The sequence below is a fragment of the Cotesia glomerata genome, linkage group LG5 (assembly GCF_020080835.1).
Source record: "Cotesia glomerata isolate CgM1 linkage group LG5, MPM_Cglom_v2.3, whole genome shotgun sequence".
Lineage (NCBI taxonomy): Eukaryota > Metazoa > Arthropoda > Insecta > Hymenoptera > Braconidae > Cotesia > Cotesia glomerata.
The window spans coordinates 5,827,197-5,848,170 of NC_058162.1; the positions used below are offsets into that span (position 1 = coordinate 5,827,197).

The window sequence follows — 20,974 nt, forward strand, 5'->3', positions numbered from 1 at the left end:
ATATATATATATAATATTACAGATACGGTCTGTATCACAACCACGACAAACACATAAATTTAAAACTTGATTCTTCAGGTCGAGGAATAAAATGAATAGGAAGAGCGCCATCGAAACTTGGGGAACTTTTTTTATTTTTTCCCCGAGTTATAAAGAGATTTTAATTAAAAAGTAAACTTGTAACTTCATAGTCAGAAAAATAACTTTATAATTGGTTACTTCACAGAACAATTAGCCAAATAGTAGTAACGTCTACTGATAGTCAGACAAGTGGACTAATTGACCGATAGCATTCAATACAGGTCACGATATTTAATTAAGTTCTATGTTTGCTGTTAATTAAAAAATAATTCCTTACAAATATAATCCGATAAACTGTTGATTGTAATTTGTAACTGACAGGTTAATTAATAAAAAAAAAGTACTTACACAAGCAAATTTATGTTATAAAAAAAGATAGCAAGATAATTCATATACATATATTATAGTTATATACTTAAACAGCTAGCGAAACTAAGCTTTGATCGTTTGATTGTCTGCACGCGAGTCTATTTACTTAGCAACGTAATCTTTAGCTGCACTCAACGAGTAAAGTTCAACTTAACGACATGATACAATGATGATACAACATCTATTTCATTTGTATTTTATTATAATTCTCTCTCTCTCTCTCTCTCTCTTTTTTTATTTATATTTTTATCAATTTTTTTTCTACTCACGCTTTTATATATAAAAAAAAAAAAAAAAAAATGAATGTACACGCTTAACAAATACTAGATTTTTCTCACTGTTGGTTTGCCTTTTTTATTTACTCCCAGCACGTTTTCTGAAATTTTTTTTTTAGTTTTTTTTTGTCAGTTCAGCTTGCTGCTTTTTTGTCTCTAATTTTTTAACATTTTTAACTTAAAAAAATTTAATAGAGTGAAAAAAAAATTATTGCTTTACCTGTTCAACCCAAAGATTGGTAGTCATGATTTGATTCTTCAAGTTCTGAAACAAAAATAATGAAAGTTGTAAAAATAATAAAATTTGTTTATTCTGTTTAAAGTTTTTCAGTAAAAAAAATAGAAACTGAAAATAAATCAAGCAATCTAAGTAATTAAGTTAAAATTATAAAACATTAATATCCTGAGTTTGACGAGGTGAGCAATTTTCGAGACTCATCATTGTTAATTTGAAACGGCAGTAACGCAACACAAGTTTTAACGAGTTTGATAGTTCTTTCCGGAAGAGGCCTAGTTGGTACCACCTACCATAGATCGTAATGAAAACTACTAGGAAGCACCTGGTGCAGGGTATTATCGTATCAAACTAAAATTATATGCTATCATTGTTAATTAATGAGGATTATAATTTTTAACAAATGCTAATAACAATTGAAAAGAAAAATTACATTCAAATATTAACAGATATTTTGCATTATAAAACACTTTATTTATTCATCGAGTTTAACGGCCTTGGAAAAATTGTTCTCTGAGGGCTATAAATAAATAAATAGAACATTACATAGTGAGTCTGATACAGTAAATATTAGTAAAAATTGTTAAATATCAAATTTTAACACCTCATCTTTTTTAAAAACTGAATTTTTAAACGCTGATTTAAAATCATTATTTAGTTATTAATAATTCGTTCCATATTTTAATAGCTGGAATTAAAACGTGTAGAGATATTTAAAATATTTTAGACTAACAAAAAAATACGAATTTTTTTATGAAACTGAAATTAGCAGATACGTAACAATTTTTTGATTCTTCTTTAAACTAAGCATATAAAATTATTTATAAAAATCTCATTTATAATTTTTCAGAGTTTTTAAAGATGAAGTTTTTAAATAAAAGTTTCTTGCTATAATTTGTTTTTAAAAAAATTCCAAAAATTATCAGATGTCTCTCAATTTCAGTATCATATTTTTTTATCAAATTTTATATTAAAATTAAATAAGAAAAACAAAAAATTATTAATTCAGATAAAAAGGATATGAAGTATAAAGAATAAAAAGAAGACCAAAGAAAAAGGAAATTTTTTATTCTCATAAAAGACTAAATATATGATCTGCTCCCATTAGTCGTAGTTAGCTGGCCTTCTATCTAGTATCTATCAGTATTCGACCATTTCGACCCAATTTCCCATCCAAATACATTGATAGATAATTTAGATACGTTAAGGATTATTCACTGTGAAATATATTTGTTGACCTTTTACTTGTCCAATAGTTGTTCTCGATAAACTTTTTAACAGTAGATACACTGAAAAAAAAAAAAAAAAAAAAAAAAAAAAAATTCTTGACTGGAGGGTAAATTTCCTGGCTCAAAAAATATTAAGGAAGATTGAAAATTTCTTGAATTAAGTCAAAGTTTCTTAAGCCAAGAAAATTTCTTCTTGCTCTAAAATAAATTTTGTCTTTCTAAAAATTTTCTTGGTGCAAAAAGTTTTTTTTTTTGTATAGTAAAAAAAAATACTACCTATATGTTGTGTATTTATATGTACGAAAATAATTATTTAGGCATTACAATTAGTTGTGAATTGTAATTAAATCACAGGTTATGTACTGTTGAGAGAGACGGAGTTTATGGATTTGATATTTACGTTCAAATACATATATTATGCATATGTAAATAGGAATGAATGGATGTATGGGTAGTTTAATAGCAATGGCAATGGCAAAAGCAACATTGACATTTTGAAAAGATAAAGTTAGTATTGGGGACAGTATGGAATCGAGTAGGTAGAACTAGTAGAACGAGTAAAACGAACGAGTCACCAGGGGATGCATAATCAAATGATGCCTTTTACACTTGCAGATGAAGCGTGTGCCGCACTCTGTCCTGATACCGAACTCTATGTTAGGTCTGAGCCAGCCATCATCGTATGAATTATTCAGAAATTTATTCCTCTCTTGCTTTAAACTCCCCACAACCCTCGCAACTCTCACAACCAACCTGGTATAATATACTAACTATAACTATTCCTCATCCTCATAATTTTGAGGTACGCGCATATTCATGTATTTCATTTCGATAAAATTTATTTACACACACGCATACAATTTATGTCTCGGTATTTTTATTTTATATTTTATATTAATGGTAGACAAAATAAGTAAACAAGATTATAAAAAAAAAAAAAAAACAAGTTAAAAACTTAAGTAAAATTTAAAAAAAGTAAACTGTAAAATTCACTCGGATTCCGATTAATTTTTATAGTTTCAAACAGTACAGCGGACATCGGGGTGGCACAAATGTTAATATTACAAAACTTAATGTGAAAAGTGTAAAAGCCATAATTTAATATCGAAAATGTGATTAATAGCTGTCACTATAGTAAATAACGACTCTCTCATCTTAAAAAATTACAGTTTCAAACAGTAAAAATTGCTGTTTCAATATATAGTATATACTATGAGAAGAAGAAGGACTGCACTCGGAGAATTTAACACTTGAAACAGTAAAAATTCTACTCTTAAAATATATATTTTACCAATCCAAGTAAATCAATAATTATAGTTTGATTTTTAGCGTTGCGTTTAAAATTTACCATTTTACTTTGTAAATATTGACGTTGCTTATATAGAAATTTAGTAACTGTAGTCTATATTTTTTACATATTATTCGATCATTTTTTAGGTACAAAATGATAAATATCAAAGTCTAAATTCTTAATTATTATACTTTAACCTTTTGGACTTTGACATAGCGAATATTACTGTTTGAAATAGTATTTTCTTCCATGTAAATAATATATAGTAGCATTTAAATGATAAATATTATAAAGTTATTGTTAAAATCACGATTTTACTTCGAAATGGTACTTTTTTCCAGTTGATCATTACTTATTATAAATCGACTGTTATTTATTACAGTTTACTTTTTTTCGTGTACCGTTTAAATAATTTAAAATAAAATTTGTTATTAAATAAAGTTATTTTCGTTACATATCGATTGTTATAAAATAATAAAAAGCTTTTAAAAAAGTTATATCGGATATAGGAAGTTGATTTAATCATAACTCGATTGAGCTTTACACCAGCTCAGTGAGCACTGAATATTGAGAATAGATAACAATGTTCAAAGTGCTTAGAAATTATCAAAAATCTTAAAAAGTCTTTTTTTTTTTTATATAATATATAATGATTCCGTATCGATCATTACATTATGCAATTATTTTACAACCTCTAGCATTATTCTCATCATTTTTCAGGATTGATTGATTATTCAAGTTATAGACGGATAATTTAATAAATTGAGAAAAAAGCTAAGTAAAGCTTAAGTAAAAAAATAAAAAGTGGTGACTTGACAAAAAGCTGGTTTTTTTTTCTTTTAATTCTTTCTCAAACTATACCCGAGGCTCCGTCATCTCGACTCAACGATCAAGCGTAGAAAGCGAAAAGTCAAGAAGGCGAGAAGATAGTATATATCTCGCTCGAATTGTCTGGTTAAACACTAGTGTTTTCCTAAAATTTTTAATCGTGCTGTATATATATACGCTCTTACGCTTAAAAGGAAACTGTCCTTCTATTCTATTCAAAGTAGTCATGAACAAAGGGATTGCCGACTAGACAGACTGGTTAGATAAAAGGTTTTTGTGCATATATTAAATATACAATTTTTTTTTTAAGTTTTTATAATCAACTTATTTCTTTTCAAAAATAATGACTGTTAAAAAAATTAAAAAATCGACAATTAAAATTTTTTCTTTTCAAAATAAAAAAAAGTTTGGGAAATTTAAAAGTGCACGACTCATAATGCTCATTTAATTATGAAATAGTAATAAAATAAAAAATGTGAAAAAAATATATAAAACAGCTAAAATAGCACGATAATTCAACTTTAAAAAAAAAAAAAATTAACACAGATTTACTAACTGATGAGCTTGTTAAGATTGACTGGGGTACAATCCTGGTGCAAATTATGATACGATGTTATCTATATTTAAAAGCTGTATATCAGATATCAATAATCTTCAGAAATGCAATAGAATTTACCCTGCGTGGTTTAATTCTAAGATTAAATATCGATTGATAGAGTCGTTTAATTATTTTCATAACTTAAACAATAATTTAGAGCCTTATTCGGTTTCAAGTATTAATTCATTCAACATACTCTTAAGACAAGAACCTGTATAATATGTTTATTTTGTACCTTTTCAGATTATTTTGTTTGTACTTAAATTTATACTCTAAATCTATTTTGTTTAACTATATGTTACACAGTATACTACATTAATTGTTACTTTTGTATGGAACCCTGTTATTGGCAATAGCTGTTGGGTTCACAGTTTGATAAATAAATAAATAAATAAATAATGCGTACGCGCCTCTAGTGGGATAAATGTACACAATAAATATAGATATACATTCTTCTGGTTTTTGTTTTATTTTATTAATTGTACATAAACGACACTGAATTACCCCGTGCAAAAAAAATTCTGATTCAAAATGAATTTAAGATTAAAATTCATATTTTGACATAAATATGAATTAGTTTTGAGATAAATCCAAATTTGAAATTGATTTGTAGATAGAAATTAGTACGCCTGTTGAACTTTCGATCCTGCTTCAGAATTTTAATAAAGTCAAGAATATTTAGGATAAATTTTATATATAAAATATTCTTAAGTCTACATTAAAATTCTGAAGCAGGATCGAAAATTCTACAGGCATGCTAATTTCTATCTACAAATCAATTTCAAATTTGGATTGATCTCAAAGCAAATTCACATTTGTGTTAAAATATGAATTTCAATCTTAAGTTCATTTTGAATCAGAATTTTTTTTGCCCGGGTACTTAGCCATTCGCATTTAGTGACCTAAAATTCTTCCAAAGAATTAAAAAAAAAAAATTTTTAACTAATTAATACATTTTTTTACAAGTTACAGTGTTTTCGGAGTTTCATACATGACGGACAGGAAATTTTTTTAACCTATTTTGATGTTTTTTTCCGTTTCTATTGCACTAAATCAATTTTTGAAAAGTCTTAAATTAATCTCCATTAAATTATCTTAATAACAGTATGCAAAATATCTTGATTCCGTGAACTAACAAAACTATAATAATAAAAATAGTTGCCGAAATGAGGTGAAAAAAATTTTTTGATCGTAAAGCACTCTCTGATGCTTCGCATCATGAGTCGTGCAATTTTTATGAGAATATACAATAAAATAAAAATATACAATATCACATATTTTACTGAAGCTAATCTACCATACCTTACATTTCTATATGTATTTAAAATGAATGAATTTAATCAGATTAATAAATGCTGTGACTATTCACAGAATAACGTAAATTAAAAAACGAATTAAAAATATATTGTTAAATTGTTATACTTTCTATAATTATTCTGTATGATTAAATTCCGCATCTCTATATTATCAGGTTCAATTAACACAGTACACTTTATTAATTTTTTTTTTCAACAAAAATTAATTAATACCATTAATTACATTCAGTTTTATGTTGAGTTAATTATCGGTGATATGAAAAATTTGATAATTAATAAATTTTATTACTTTCAATAAAATTTAAAAAATAATTGCTTATATTAAAAAGTAAGATAGCTTAATATTAAAGTGTATATAAGGTTATTATTATTATTTTCATTTTAGCGTTGAATAAAATTTAATTCTGACGTAATTACATCATGTTTCAATTTAACGAGTCGTTATCCTTTGCGTAAACTTTGTAATGAAAAACTTTATTAGATTAAAATTATACTTGATATTATTTTTTTAGATAATAAAAATTGTTTATAATAATAATAATAAGACCAAAAAATCTTAAAAAACACATTATAATTAAAAAATTTTAACTACAATTCGAAATATATATTATTTATGTAATTAAATTAATAATTCCTCGTTGTCAATATTGTATATAAAAATATTTGAATGATTAGCGTTAATGAACAAACTGCCAATAAATAGTGATGGATACCCTCAATCTCGTATCGCAATTATGCACCATCTGGGGAATGAAACATCCTTAGGGCTTGTCCAATAATTACATAAATACCAGGACATACTCTAATCCTCGTCACCTGGGAATAATACGACTGGATTTACCTTCTCACATCACTGAAATTACAGGCCCAGGATTAGATGTCAGAAACTATTATGTTAATACATCTTGACATTTTGCCCAGTCGAGACATTAATTTATTAATAATTACCGCCATTTCGAGCGATAGAACTACTATTATTATTAATCAAGTAATTCTTCCCGAGTCGAAAAAATGAACTTACATAAGCTTACATCAATTGTTTTAGTATAGCAGTTAAGTTCATTTAAAGTAATTTTTTCAACTCGGGTTGATAATTACAATCGTAAAAAAATATATATGTATAATTCATAAAAAAAAAATTAATTAAATTAAATCATTTGTTCATCTATATTATTAAGAGAATAAGAAAAATTTTGTGTCCAGGATAGTCATATGATAAAATCGGTTTTTTTAGTGAAATTTAGTGTCATTGCAAAGGTATTGACTTGAATTTGTGTCTTTTCAAGGTTTCATATCACTCTCACCGTTAGTTAATTTATTATGATAAGTATTTAGGCTGTTTTCGAAAATGCTCTATTTCTAGATACATAATTAAGAAATGACTTTGTATCTCGTGAACTATTGACATTTTTAAAGATATAAGCTCACCCCGACATTACACTCATCGAGACCTTTTATTTGAGTACCCACATCAATTTTTCATATATTTTATATATTTGTATATATTATATATATTAATATATGAAAAATATATCAAAAATGCATGTGGGTACTCAAATGAAAGCTCTTGATGAGTGTAACATCAGGATGAGCTTATATCTTTATCAATCTCAATAGTTAAGAAAGTACAGTACATTTTAACAAAAGGCATTATATAATTAAGAAAAATTTTATTTATTATAGTTCGCAATTTTTGGCAGTCACATATATGCATCTGCAGGTTGCTAGTATTTTTATAATTAATTTTTGGCAGTCTTTAAAGCTTGAAAAAAGCTGTTTCAAATTGTAATGACTAATGACTACTATTGTATTTGTACGAAATAATAACAATCTAAATGCTGGCGAGACTTGTGTATTAAGTGGGTCAATTGCTAACGATTTTCAGTATTAAAATCAATTACAATATACACCAAGCCGTATAATTAACTTAATTTCTAAATTAAATCTATATTCCTATATTTATAAGAAAATATTCAGGGTGTTTTTTTTTCAAGTTTAGTTAATAGGATAAAGTACTTTAAAAATATGGTAAACTGTTGCGTAAATATAATATGAAAAAAATGTATGCGAATATGAAAAAAGATAATACGAAAAAATATTTTTTTTTATACAAAATATTAAATGTTTTATGAATAAAATTTATGACATAATAGTTTAGTATTAAATCAAGGTTGTTTTAATTTTGTTACCTTTAACAAACTAATTTATAATTATGATTATATGATCAAAATGGATTTGAATTTCAGAATGATTGGAATGTAGTTGTATATTGGATGAAATGGAATTATCTGTACAAATGGTAAATTGACTTGAGATCATGGAATTTCATCCTATTACATAACTTTGTATAGTTAGTTAGTTCTCATCAATAACAATGAAATTTATGATACATTATTTTGAATATCAAAATAACTCTTACAAAATTTTAGATGGTAAAAAAATATTTTTTTAAATAAATTTAATTATACTTTAAATTTAAGAGTGAATATTGATATAAATAATAATTGATAAATTTAATAATATAATAGATGGAATGATTTTACGAGAGTGGCATACTCATGTACAACTAATTTAAGCGGTTTAGTGTGTGAGTAGTTGGTAAACCTCAGCAAATTTCTTGCTATAACGTCATGAAGAGAAATATAATAGGGTAGTAAGTGATTATTATAACTTTCTTGTTGTTACCGCTGTCAGGTTTATTTTGATCATTTATCATTAATTACTACATATTTACAAAGAAAAAATAAAATTAATTTTCATAACATTATTTTAGTAGAATACATTGTATTTAATGATAATAAAAATCTTTTATTACATAGCATGATGTATAAATGTAGTACAGGAGAAAGAGAACCGTAAATGATGCTGCTATTTAAAAGAGAGGATATAGAGGCATCTCATAATAATGATAAAGAAGACTGATGAAAGAGTTGAAAGTCATGCAAACGTCAAAGGGGGATTCAATGTTCTACTTGACACGTAATATTCTATTGAGTATAAAGACTACATTGAATGTAAAAAAAAAAAGAAAAATAATAATAATACATTTTTTCAAGTTTTTAAATTATATTAAATAATAAAAGTTTTTGACAATTTTATTAAGAGTTTGACAAATAACAGTAGAATCAATAATAAAGTACATGTGAAATAGTTGCCAAGTCACTAAATCTATCTATTTATCTATAACACATAAATCTAACTCCTTTCTTTGTTTGCCACGTTTTTTTTTTTTTTTTTTTTTTTTTTACTGTTATATGTATACACTTATACTTATGAGGTAGTAACAGCAATGCCCGCATTGTGCCAAGTTTGTAACCTATTTTATCGGAGCCGGAGCTACTGCAGTTTCAAAGACGAATTTTGGAAGGAGTATGGCGCCAGCTTATCCGCAGATTTAGTCGGAACCACTTTGCAATCGATCGGCAATATAACGTATTTTCAAAGCTTGGTCATATCGTTTAGTTTAAACTTCCAACAGTTTCATATCTAAGCTAAACTTGCTTCAACGTTTCATCCTACTGAATTAATCAGAGTTATGATTAATATATTTTTTTATTGCATCTAACAGTTTTTTTTTTTTTTTTTTTTTTTTAATGCAAATTTATTGAAGTAAAAAATCCCTGAGGCCAATTTATGATCAAATAGAAGAATCAATCTATTTCAAAAAAAATAAAAAAAAATTTATTGACCAAAAATGTGTAGGGATTTTGATCCAAGGCGTGTGTAGCAATCGTTTTGAAGTACTATCAGGTATATTTGGTATCGGTTTCACCTTTTCGCATCTATCTATTGCAATTCTATATTTCTCAACTGTGTTTTATATACAGATAAAAATAAAAAATAAATGACAATCTTCAAGCTATTCTCCACTACAGATATATACGTATATTTTATGGAATATAGACAAAGGCAAATGTTGTTAGTATATATACGAGCTCCATTGGTCAGATGGAACAAAGCTCAGTTGCATTCAACTGAGTCAAGAATAAAAAATGAAAATACCTTTAAAGATTTCTATGGTTCACGTATGACAGACGGAATTTATATCGAAACTTAGTATTAAAAATAAAATTTTTTTTTTTTAATTTAAGTAACAAGTAACATTATTATTTTTCTCCAACACTCTAAAATCCCTCTAAGCTCCAGTATATCACTTCACCACATACTTTTATTTGAACCAAGTTAATAGAAACTGTTTTTTTATTACTTGTATGTTATTGAATCTATGTTTTATTGTTTAAAATTATTAATGTATGTTTATATTAAGAATAAAGTTACTAACAGTACAATCAATATTGTAGTACTATCTCTACTCTCTGATCTCTACTCTTTGCTGTTCGTCCACCGTCGACGAAATTATCAGCCTAATCGGATCTACGCAGCTTGGGTTATAACCCCTATAATGCCAGTGACGCGATTTACTAAATTAATCGTTTGTAGAGACCGTAGCGACGGATCGTTCATCATGATCATTGTGTAAAGCAACAGACAGTAGTTTTACAACTTATTGTGGAAAGGCTATTAATCATCTATAATTAATATTCCAATTTTAATTACCAAATAATATTTAAGTATTTTTATTTTATTTTAAGAATTTAAGAATTAAAAATATGTGTTCTAGTTTTAAGCTTACTAATTAGCAACCTTGCAGTATGTGACTGCTGTGACTTGTGAACTATAAATAAATAAAATTTTGCTTTATTAAATAATGATTTTTGTTAAATTGCACTGTACTTTTTTAACTATCGACGTTTTAAAGATATAAGCTCGTCCCGATGTTACACTCTTCAAGAGCTTTCATTTGAGTACCCACATGCATTTTTATATATTTCATATATTTATATATATAACATATATAAATATATGAAAAATTGATATGGGTACTCAAATGAAAGGTATCGATGAGTGTATTGTCGGGGTGAGCTTATATTTTTAAAAATGTCAATACTCCATAAGATACAAGGTCATTTCTTAATTATGTTAAATTGCACTGTATTTTCTTGACTATTGACGTTTTTAAAGATATAAGCTCATCCCGATGTTACACTTACCAAGAGCTTTTATTTGAGTACCCACATGCATTTTTATATATTTTTCATATATACATGTATATATAATACATATAAATATATGAAAAATTGATGTGGGTACTTAAATAAAAGGTCTTGATGAGTTTAACATCGGGATGAGCTTATATCTTTACAAATGTCAGTATAGTTCACGAGATACAAAGTCATTTCTTAATTATGTATCTAGATATAGAACATATTCGAATGCAGCCTAAATACTTATCATCATAAATTAACTATTGGTGAGAATTATATAAAACCATGAAAAAGCACAAATTAAAGTCAATATTTTTCCAACGATACCAAATTTCACCATAAAAACCCATTTTATCTCATAAATACACTGGCCTTAAAATTTTGCTTATTCTCTTAATAATATAGATTAGTTAAGTATTTAAGTTGGTTTATTATGATGCAATGATATGTAGATAATAAGAGAAATGTTAATTATGTATTTTTCTACCAAGTTTATTTCTAGACCGTCAGGCTAAAATAAATAACTAAAAAATAGATTACCAAATAATAAAATAATTTATAAAAATTTTATGCACTTTATTTTCATTTATTCTCATAATTTTATTTTTAAAATCAACTTCACCTTGAAAAACTAAATAAAAAATTCATTTCATGACTCTGAATATTTATTAGAATAATGTAAAAATAAATTAGTATTTGTTGCTGTAGATGTAATATGATTGAAATTTAATAATTAGGAACATTATTATTATTATTGTACTGAAATATAAGCGGGTTTAATTGTATTGCGTATTAATTGAAATTCAGTAATTTTAGTACAAATATATACCGATTTCAGATAAAAGAGAAGGAAGGAGTGCAGTGTTTAGCAATTAACAAAGAAAATTAATTAACGATATATATGGCTAGTAGTTATATCAGTGAACGCCCCAATGCATATACGTTTTTGATTTAGCGCCCTTAATCAAGTTGTTAATATACATACTTTCATATGTATATACCGACTTAATTGCCTGCACATGGATATATTTATATAATCTATTACTTTTAAAGTTTTTTATTTAACATTGCTTAAAAAAAAAAATAACAATAATATTAAAGCTAGCTTTTAAATTATTTCTTAATGCCATATATATATCCCATACAAATATAAATTTAAGAAAAAAAAAAAAAAAAAAGATAGGTATGTCTTCCAGCAAAGCTTCTAATATTTAACGACATTTTAATGGTCGCGGTAAAAAAAAGCACCGTTGTTATACTTGGAAGAAGAAAAATTCACTGAGAGCTTAACGTGCATGCTTTTATACAAGTTTAACTCGACCTCTTTTACCTCTATACTTGCTATTTTATTTATCTTTTTATATTTCTTCTCTTCATTTTCTTTATCATCTCATCCAACTATCATACATCAGACCATATTTATTTAAATTAATTATTTGCTAAGCTTTAATCCTTATTCTTCAATAAATGAATATTTTGTAATATTAATTAATCAATTTAATCGTTTCAAGAGATTTTGATAAATAAAAGTACACGGAGAGAAAAATATGGAAATCATTCCTATAATTTTAATGAAATGTTTTCCTATACCATTTTAGGAGCGATTACTTAAATTATGGGAATTGTACCCATAATTTTTAGGAAATGTTACTATAATTATGGGAATGGTTCCTATAATTATAGGAACGATACCTATAATTATAACTGTAATATCGGCATGATTCCCATAATATATAGGAATAGTTTCTATAATATTATGGGAATCATTTCTATAATATTATAGTGATAATGCCTAATAATATTGAGATATTTATCATTACAACTCAAATTATTTGTAACTTCGATGACCACTTTGAAGCATTTGAAATTATTAGTAATTTCGATAATTTTACTTGCTTCCCAATAACATTATTTGAAATATGTAAAATAAGTAATATTGTTCATATAAATAATAAAAGTTACATACCCAAAAAGTTGATTTAATAAATATTTAACGTATGTATTGTAAATAAATAATTTGTTTTAAAAAGTAAAATAAAATTGTAAAAATAAACAATGAATTTCCATATCTACCTTGCTCCTCTAATTGTATAGTAAGAAAATATCCCTTTTATTAGAGAAACTTTAGAATTGCTTCAATATTTTTCAATATTATCTAACACAATAATAACTGAGTTGGAATAAACAATTTAAGATTAAGTAAATACGTGAATAAAAATTATGAAAAAGAAATTTTTTTACTCTAGTGAAAGATCAATATTTATTTACAAAAAAAAAATTTATTAGCAAGAAAATATATAATAATTACTTTATATTTTTGATGTGATTGCTCCATTATTATGAACATAAACATTTTTCTATTATTATGTGCGTCATTCCCATAATGTCATAGGAACCATTCCTATAATATTATAGGAACCATTCCCATAATATATTGAAGCTATTCCATTAGTGTATAGGAACGTTTCCAATAAACTATGGATATGGTTCCCATAATGAGCATAGGATTGATACCGATAATGATCATTTTATTATAGGAATAATTCCCATAATTTTTGGAAAGGTTCCTATAAATTTCTCTCCGTGTAGTATTTTTAAAATATTCAGTCACTGTATTTTTCACCGATAAAATTAACACGATAGGTGACAATATAAAGATCACGAAAAAAAAAAAAGATAAATAAGTAATAGGTATATATTATTTATACATTTATATTTATATAGATGTAATCCTTTAAAACTTTAGCCATAACCATTTCTCACCAGGCTGACATGGGAGTTGTCTTGAAAATGCGCGTTGTTGCATTGTTTATGTTTCCCGAGGTGCATACTCTCAAACTTTTATAGGAATATAACAGTTATGTTTCGTCTTTTCCCGTATTTTATACTCAACACTATCAGAGGGACAAATTTATTGTACCTATCTGTAAATGTTTGATATGAATTTTTCAACATTTGAAAAAGAAATTTTAATCAATTAAAAAATACAATAAATAAAAGATATATTAATTTATTAATGGAAGTGACCCAAATTGATAACATTGCAAGTGTATAACTTTTCCTAGCAGCGCATATTCCATTTGGTGCGTCCATATATTTCCAATGAATGGTTTTGTTCGCAGAATCGTACTACGCGGAATAATGATGTTGATAATAATAATAATAATATTAATATCAGAAAATGATATTAGCTAGTACAGAACGGGGAAGAGAAAAAACAAATTGAATACTGTTTTGGTGTACGCGCTGGCCATCGGCAGTGATAAATAGCTTCGACATACGAGAAGACAATTAATTTTAACGTTGATGCAAACAAATACACTTTTATTTTTATAATTATAAAAATAAATAAACAGTAAAGTTTTGTTAAAAAATTGATAAATATTTTTGTGTAAATTTTTAAAAGTATGAACAGAGAGAGAAATTCAATATAATAACAAAACGATCAATTACTTTGACAATAATTTCATTGTACACAATATTGCCGCGATAATAAATATACTTTTGTATTTTTATTTATAATATATAAATATATATTTTTAATAAATGGATTAACTCAACAACATTGTACTTTGAAAGTTAAATTAATTGATTATTTTGTGGGTGTTGTGGAGAAGCCATATTTTAAGTACATACTTTAAGAAACCTATAGAATGTTTTTACTTGTTCAGGCTACATATATATATAATTTTTTTCATTAATTATAAGTTTTATTTTCATTTTTATTTATAAATCACTAATATAGAGAGAAAATAAATTAATTTTTATACGATGAAATATTTAAAACCAAAAACACCAAAATTTCATAAATAAATAAAATTATTGTAATTTATTTATGTAGTATTCGATTATAAATAATTATTTTATACTTCAAATATTTTTTAAATTAAAAAAAAACTTGATAAAAAATTTTTTTTTATTATTTAATATTTTATTTTTAGTATTTAAAGATGAATCACTTGACTTATTTTTTTCATGACTGAGCACACGTTTACTTGAACTACTGGATCGAAGAGAAGTTGTATAAGCGACGGCGCATCGACCAGTAAGACTGATGCTGCTACAATATCAGCTATAACCAAAAACTACTATACGACTAGTATGTAGTACAACAACACTTGAATAAACATATTTAAATATGAGAATAACGCTATCGTAAAAATATTTATTCATCCCTATATTTTGTAAACTTTAGCGAGGCGATAATATTATTTATCTTGTTATTAAAAAAAAATTATTCCGTAATTTGTTTATTTTTTTTTTTTAATTCAACTGCAAAAATTATTTGATAAAAAGTTTTTTAATCAATAAGTTTAATAGCAAAAAGATAAAAGCAGTTAATTAAAACTCTCAAAATCGTGATTCTATTATAGTTGAACCAAATACTTGGTTATTATCTCAGATAGGTTCCCGAGTTGAGTGGCTCTCTCAGTTCATGCGGAACCTATATATAATGACGAGTAAAATAAAAATTTTAATTTAACGCAAAGATAATTTTTATTTCAATATAAATTGAAATATTATTTGTGAAATTTATTTATTCCGAGCTAATATAAAAATGTAAATGAAATAATTTTAAAAATTCGAGTGTATGTTAGATTAAAGTAAGTGAGAAAATGTAATAAAAGATAGTGGTACGGTACATCTTTGCAAGCTCAACCATTACCCTCACTCATACACTCTTTCTCTCGTTCATCTACCCTCACCCTCGCCCTCACACAAATCCAACTCGTACCCACTTATACTACACTAGCTCACCGGGAAAAACCTCATCCCCACCAATTTCGCCAACCATCCTACTCGACACAGCTCGACATTGCTCGACACACCCTTCACGCGTCGCTGCGGTACACGATGCATTCGTCAGAGTAAGAGAAATGCTACTGTACACTTGACAACCATTGCCTATCCGCTAAACACGATAGCTCAAGAGACTTGATTGTAAAACCGAGTAACCAAAATTTTTTTTATATTCATACATTTTTTTCTCATATTCTTAAGTACTCTATCCTCAACATTAAATTACTCAGTGCGCTCAAGTGTAATCGCTTCAACGAAAAAAATCCACAGTATAACCACAAAGTATGCTGAGAGCTTTAAAGAATTTTTTTAAGTTTAAAAATCATTAGAGCGTGTTACTATTGTACGATAAAAAATATTAAACAAATTGTTAGAACTGAAATTAGCTTTGATAATTTCCTTCATAATTTTCAAAAATTATGTAAAATATTTTACAAGGACAATTTTATATTTTATTAAAATAATTAATTAAAAAAAATTTTTTGGTAATTATTTACAAGTGAGGTTCATCCATGCTAAGCGATGTTAAATTTTTTTTTTATCAACTTTTTTTTTTAATTGTTCGTTTTTTTAATGTATTTTTCAAAAAAAAAAAAAATTATCAAAAATATTAAAAAAAAAAAAATATAAATTTTATCTAAAAATATGAAAGTCAATTTTTTTTCTAACTTTTAAAGGCAAAAAAACTATCAAAATTTTTGTTTTTTCCTTTCACGACATTTGATATCATAAATTCATCGTAAAAACAAGCAAAATAAGAAAAAAATTAAAAAATGTTCATTTTTTTCCTAGATATGGCCAAAAATAGGGTGATCCCCATTTGTAAATAATTACCATTTTTTTTTTCAAATAATACAATGCACAGTAAAAAATTTTGCGTCATTGTGTCAAAAAATTTTGTGTTAAAAATTTTTATATTAAATATTTAACATTTTTTTGTGTTGATTTAACAGAATAAATGTTAAATTTACACATAAAAGTGTTAAATATTTAACATAAAAATTTTTATCACTAAGTTTTTTGATGCAAAGACGCAAAATTTTTTACTGTGTGATATAAACTAATATTGTGATATTCTTGATAGTAATTAATAAGAAATTAAAATTTTTAATATTTTTTATAATAGCAATAAAATAAATTTTTTTAATTTAGATAATCTTAAATTAGTTTATTGATAATAAATAATAAGAATAAGTGACTTACCACATCTATTAGCTGTGAGAGTTTTAGCTTGATGCACACACGAAGAACATCCGAAGTGTTGACTACAGGCCGTACCAATTTGTTATAATTAGATAAAAGGTCATCATAAAGACGTTTTGCATCAGGATTACCGGCAACCGCGCCATGTACTACGAGTGCAGATAGTAACCAAACCCGAAGAGTTTCCCCGATTATAGGGGGCATTATGAGCCTGATTTACCCCCACAATGTTGACTGTTGATATTTTGTTTAATGTTTTTTTTCTTCTTTTAAATCCACTAGTGTGTTTGTCTGTTGGAAAAAATAAAACAAAAATGAAGTATTAATTTATAATCAAAATTTAAAATAAAATGATTTTTTTTCTTTAGAAAAAAAAAGCTTTTTCTGGGTTGTAAGTCTGAATAAATGATCTTTCCATTCAAGCGTTTAATACGCTCTTAGTTTTGTGTAAAGTGCTTTTTAGAAAGACTAAAAAAAAATTCAATAAAGCTGAGTAATAATATTTGTCGGATCAGGATTCTAATGTTGTGGAATTCAAATAAAATTCCAGCGTCAACTGGACGGTAAGAAAGTTTGGAATATTTTTATAAAATAATTCTAGCCGTGATTTTGCGCATAGGTCTAAATCGCACGGTTAGTAGTAAAATTGTAAATAATTTAAAGATAATCACAAGATCATTTTGATTTTAGCTTTGAAATTGGTGACTTTTTGAACGAATTCAGGACAAGATGATGTGAAAAGAGGTAACGCGACTATTTACATACATACTAAAGCACTTATATAAATAGAAATGTTTCAACAGTTGAGAGAAGAGTGTTTTATCAAGAACTTTATGGTATTTATTTTACCGATAACACACATAAATATTTATGATAAAAAAACAACAAGATAGTATAGAGTAACCTTGTTAAGATATTTAGTAACTTGAATTTTTAATTTATTCATTATTGGTTCATTTAAATTGTTTGTAGGAAAAAAAATTTTAATCGATGATTTTCTATTTAAGTAATTGAAAAGTTCCGTGATACGATGTAATTATAAATTTAAAAACTTTATTTTTATTTTAAGGCTGATAAATTATACGTTCGTTAGCACAAAGGATTAAGTAAATTGTGCTCTGGTTGTCTTAATGATTGAGATTAACCCGAAACCAGGAGATGAGATTTGCCATAACTCGCTTGGCACGTAACGGGGTGGACAGCCTTCACGCATCGTATTTCAACCTGTACTGTTATATGTATTACTCCCAAGCATACCTCTGGCTATTGATAATTATTTATTATTATTATTATTATTATAATAATAACAATATTGTGGTGAAAATAATTAATAAATAAAAAATAAATAGTCTACCATCAAATCGGATCGGGTAAGTTGGCTTAAAATAATAAATGCTCTTTAATAAGTAAAATCACCGATCTTAGAATAATGTTGAATAATAATAATATTATACTAAATAATCTTAAATTTGTATACAATGAAGAAAAAATTCATTGGTAACTAATTTAAACGTTTAAATTAAAATTTTTATCCCAAGATAATAAAATTTATGTTAATAATATTATAGTGATCTATTTTAAAAAAATTTTTATGAGTAAGAAAATTATTAAAATTAACATTGAGTAAAATTTAAATTATTTTTTTCTACTTCAAAAGTTAAAAAAAAAATTATTAGAGTTGAAGAAAAAAATCGAATTTAGAGCAAGTGCAAATAAGGGATGAAATAAAGTGGGTTTTTTTGTTTTTAAATTAAACAAACCTCACGTCTAATGTTTTAAGAATCACGTTACACGTTTAACGTCTTACGCAACACTCGAATTTAAAATTCACAAGATTATTAAAGCAGTTATTAACGTAACAAGATAATCGGAGCTTTCACTGTACGCACTTTTTCCACAACTGGTCACAATCGGTCATATCACAACTGCTCACGACAGAGACTAGCGGGCCAGCGGGTGGGTTGTGACCGCCAAGCGGATTCCTCCTGAACTTTACTCGCGAGAGGCGCCACCGTGGCAACACCTACACCCTCCTCATCGACATATATACCCTATATAGAATGTACATAGAAGTAAGAGGTGAAGAGGAGTTTCGGGGTTGCTTGGTAGCAAACTACCGATATAGTTAGCTTAACGAAAAGGGATGAAAGGGCTGAAAACCGAAAAAAAATTTATAAAAAGCTCAAGCTTCAACAGATTGTACTTTAATAGGAGGAGTAGGCGATTTAAGGAATAATTTAAATACTAATTGAGAGCTTAAGAGAATTTTTTATGTAAAAAAATACTTTTGTTTCCTTTCGTGTCCTTTAAAGTCCTTTATCCAGTGGCGGATTGCGCGCGCATATCTTTGAAAATGGCAATATCTTGGAAAACTAAGATGAAATGTGAAACTTGAATCGTGCATCGTGGATCGTGAAACAGTATCCTTTAAAGGTGCGGCAAAAAGATGTTGACTACGCCCGTTCCAACTTTGAAGTAATCTGAAAAAGTTCAATAAATTTATAGTTTAGTTTTTTTTTTATGTTTGTGATTTATTTTATTATTATTTATATTTTTTACTTTAAATAAATAAATTTTTTATTTGAGTTGAACTTTTATGATAAATTTTTATATAAATTCACTATTTATTTTTAAATTGTTAAATTTATATAGAAAAATTTGTATTTTTATAATTTGAAAAAATAAAAAAATAGGTCAAGATAAAAATTATAAAACAATATTAGTTTATAATTTTTGTTATCAACAAATAATATTTTTAAATGTTTAAAATAGTTAAAAAATCTTTGAAATATTTAATATTTATTTAATAATTATTGCCTTTTTAAAAAAAATTTTACAATTTTACTTTCTAACATTTAACTAATATTTATATATTAAAAATAAAAAAAAATCATGTATAAAACTGTAAAGTTTTGCAAATAAAACACCATAATAATAATATTAATAATAATAATAATTTTACAATGTTTTTATTTTCTGGAGAGTGGTTTTATAATACTTTATATATAAATGTTGGCGATCCAGCCTAATACACGATTTTTTCTCTAATTATTCATAATATCATTAGCCTGTATTTCCTACCAGGCATAAACAATTTTTAAATTCTTATCTAAATTTGTCATTAAAGGTAAATTTGACTGAAAAAATAATTTGGACGGCCCAGACCAGGACTCAAAAAGATCCAGGTTCGAGTCCTGGTCTGGGCTGTTCGAATTATTTTTTCAGTCAAATTTACCTTTAATGACAAATTTAGATAAGAATTTAAAAATTTTTTATGCCTGGTAGGAAATACAGGCTAACGATATTATGAATAATTAGAGAAAAAATCGTGTATTAAGCTGGATCGCCAACATTTATATATAAAATAATAATAATAATAATAATTGTTTATAATTTTTTTAGTTAAACTTTAAAAAAATTAATGAAATATTTAGGTTTTTTTTTAGTAAACATATACACAGTAATTTAATAATAGAGTATTATCAAAATACTTATGTAATTTTTGCACAGATCCTAGCCGGGGCAATCACTTGTGATTAAGTTTTACACTCCCTACGGCAAAGTCGACCTTTTACTCACTTGTACAATCCAAGTGTCTCATGTCCTATATATTCTATCTATATATATAGATTATATATACTTTAAGAAACTTTTTGAGACGTTCATTTCACAAGTAGAATGATAAATTGGAGTTCGGTATAAAA

At 26.0% G+C, this 20,974-nt stretch overlaps 1 protein-coding gene across 4 annotated transcripts in view; it reads right to left on the reverse strand.

Annotated features, from left to right (window-relative positions):
* LOC123264805 (acetylcholine receptor subunit alpha-like) overlaps window positions 1–19,239 on the reverse strand; it is a 68,713-nt gene extending 49,474 nt beyond the window's left edge. Inside the window, exons 1-3 of one of the 4 annotated variants that reach the window (XM_044728298.1) lie at window positions 19,031–19,239; window positions 17,271–17,561; window positions 946–990 (exon numbers count right to left, since the gene is read on the reverse strand). In XM_044728298.1, the coding sequence (XP_044584233.1) occupies window positions 946–990; window positions 17,271–17,474 (249 nt within the window). In that variant the 5' untranslated portion in view covers window positions 17,475–17,561; window positions 19,031–19,239. The remainder of the gene's footprint in view (window positions 1–945; window positions 991–17,270; window positions 17,562–19,030) is intronic. The other 3 variants (XM_044728299.1, XM_044728296.1, XM_044728300.1) reach the window with 3 other exon arrangements.
* Window positions 19,240–20,974: the final 1,735 nt, after the last annotated feature.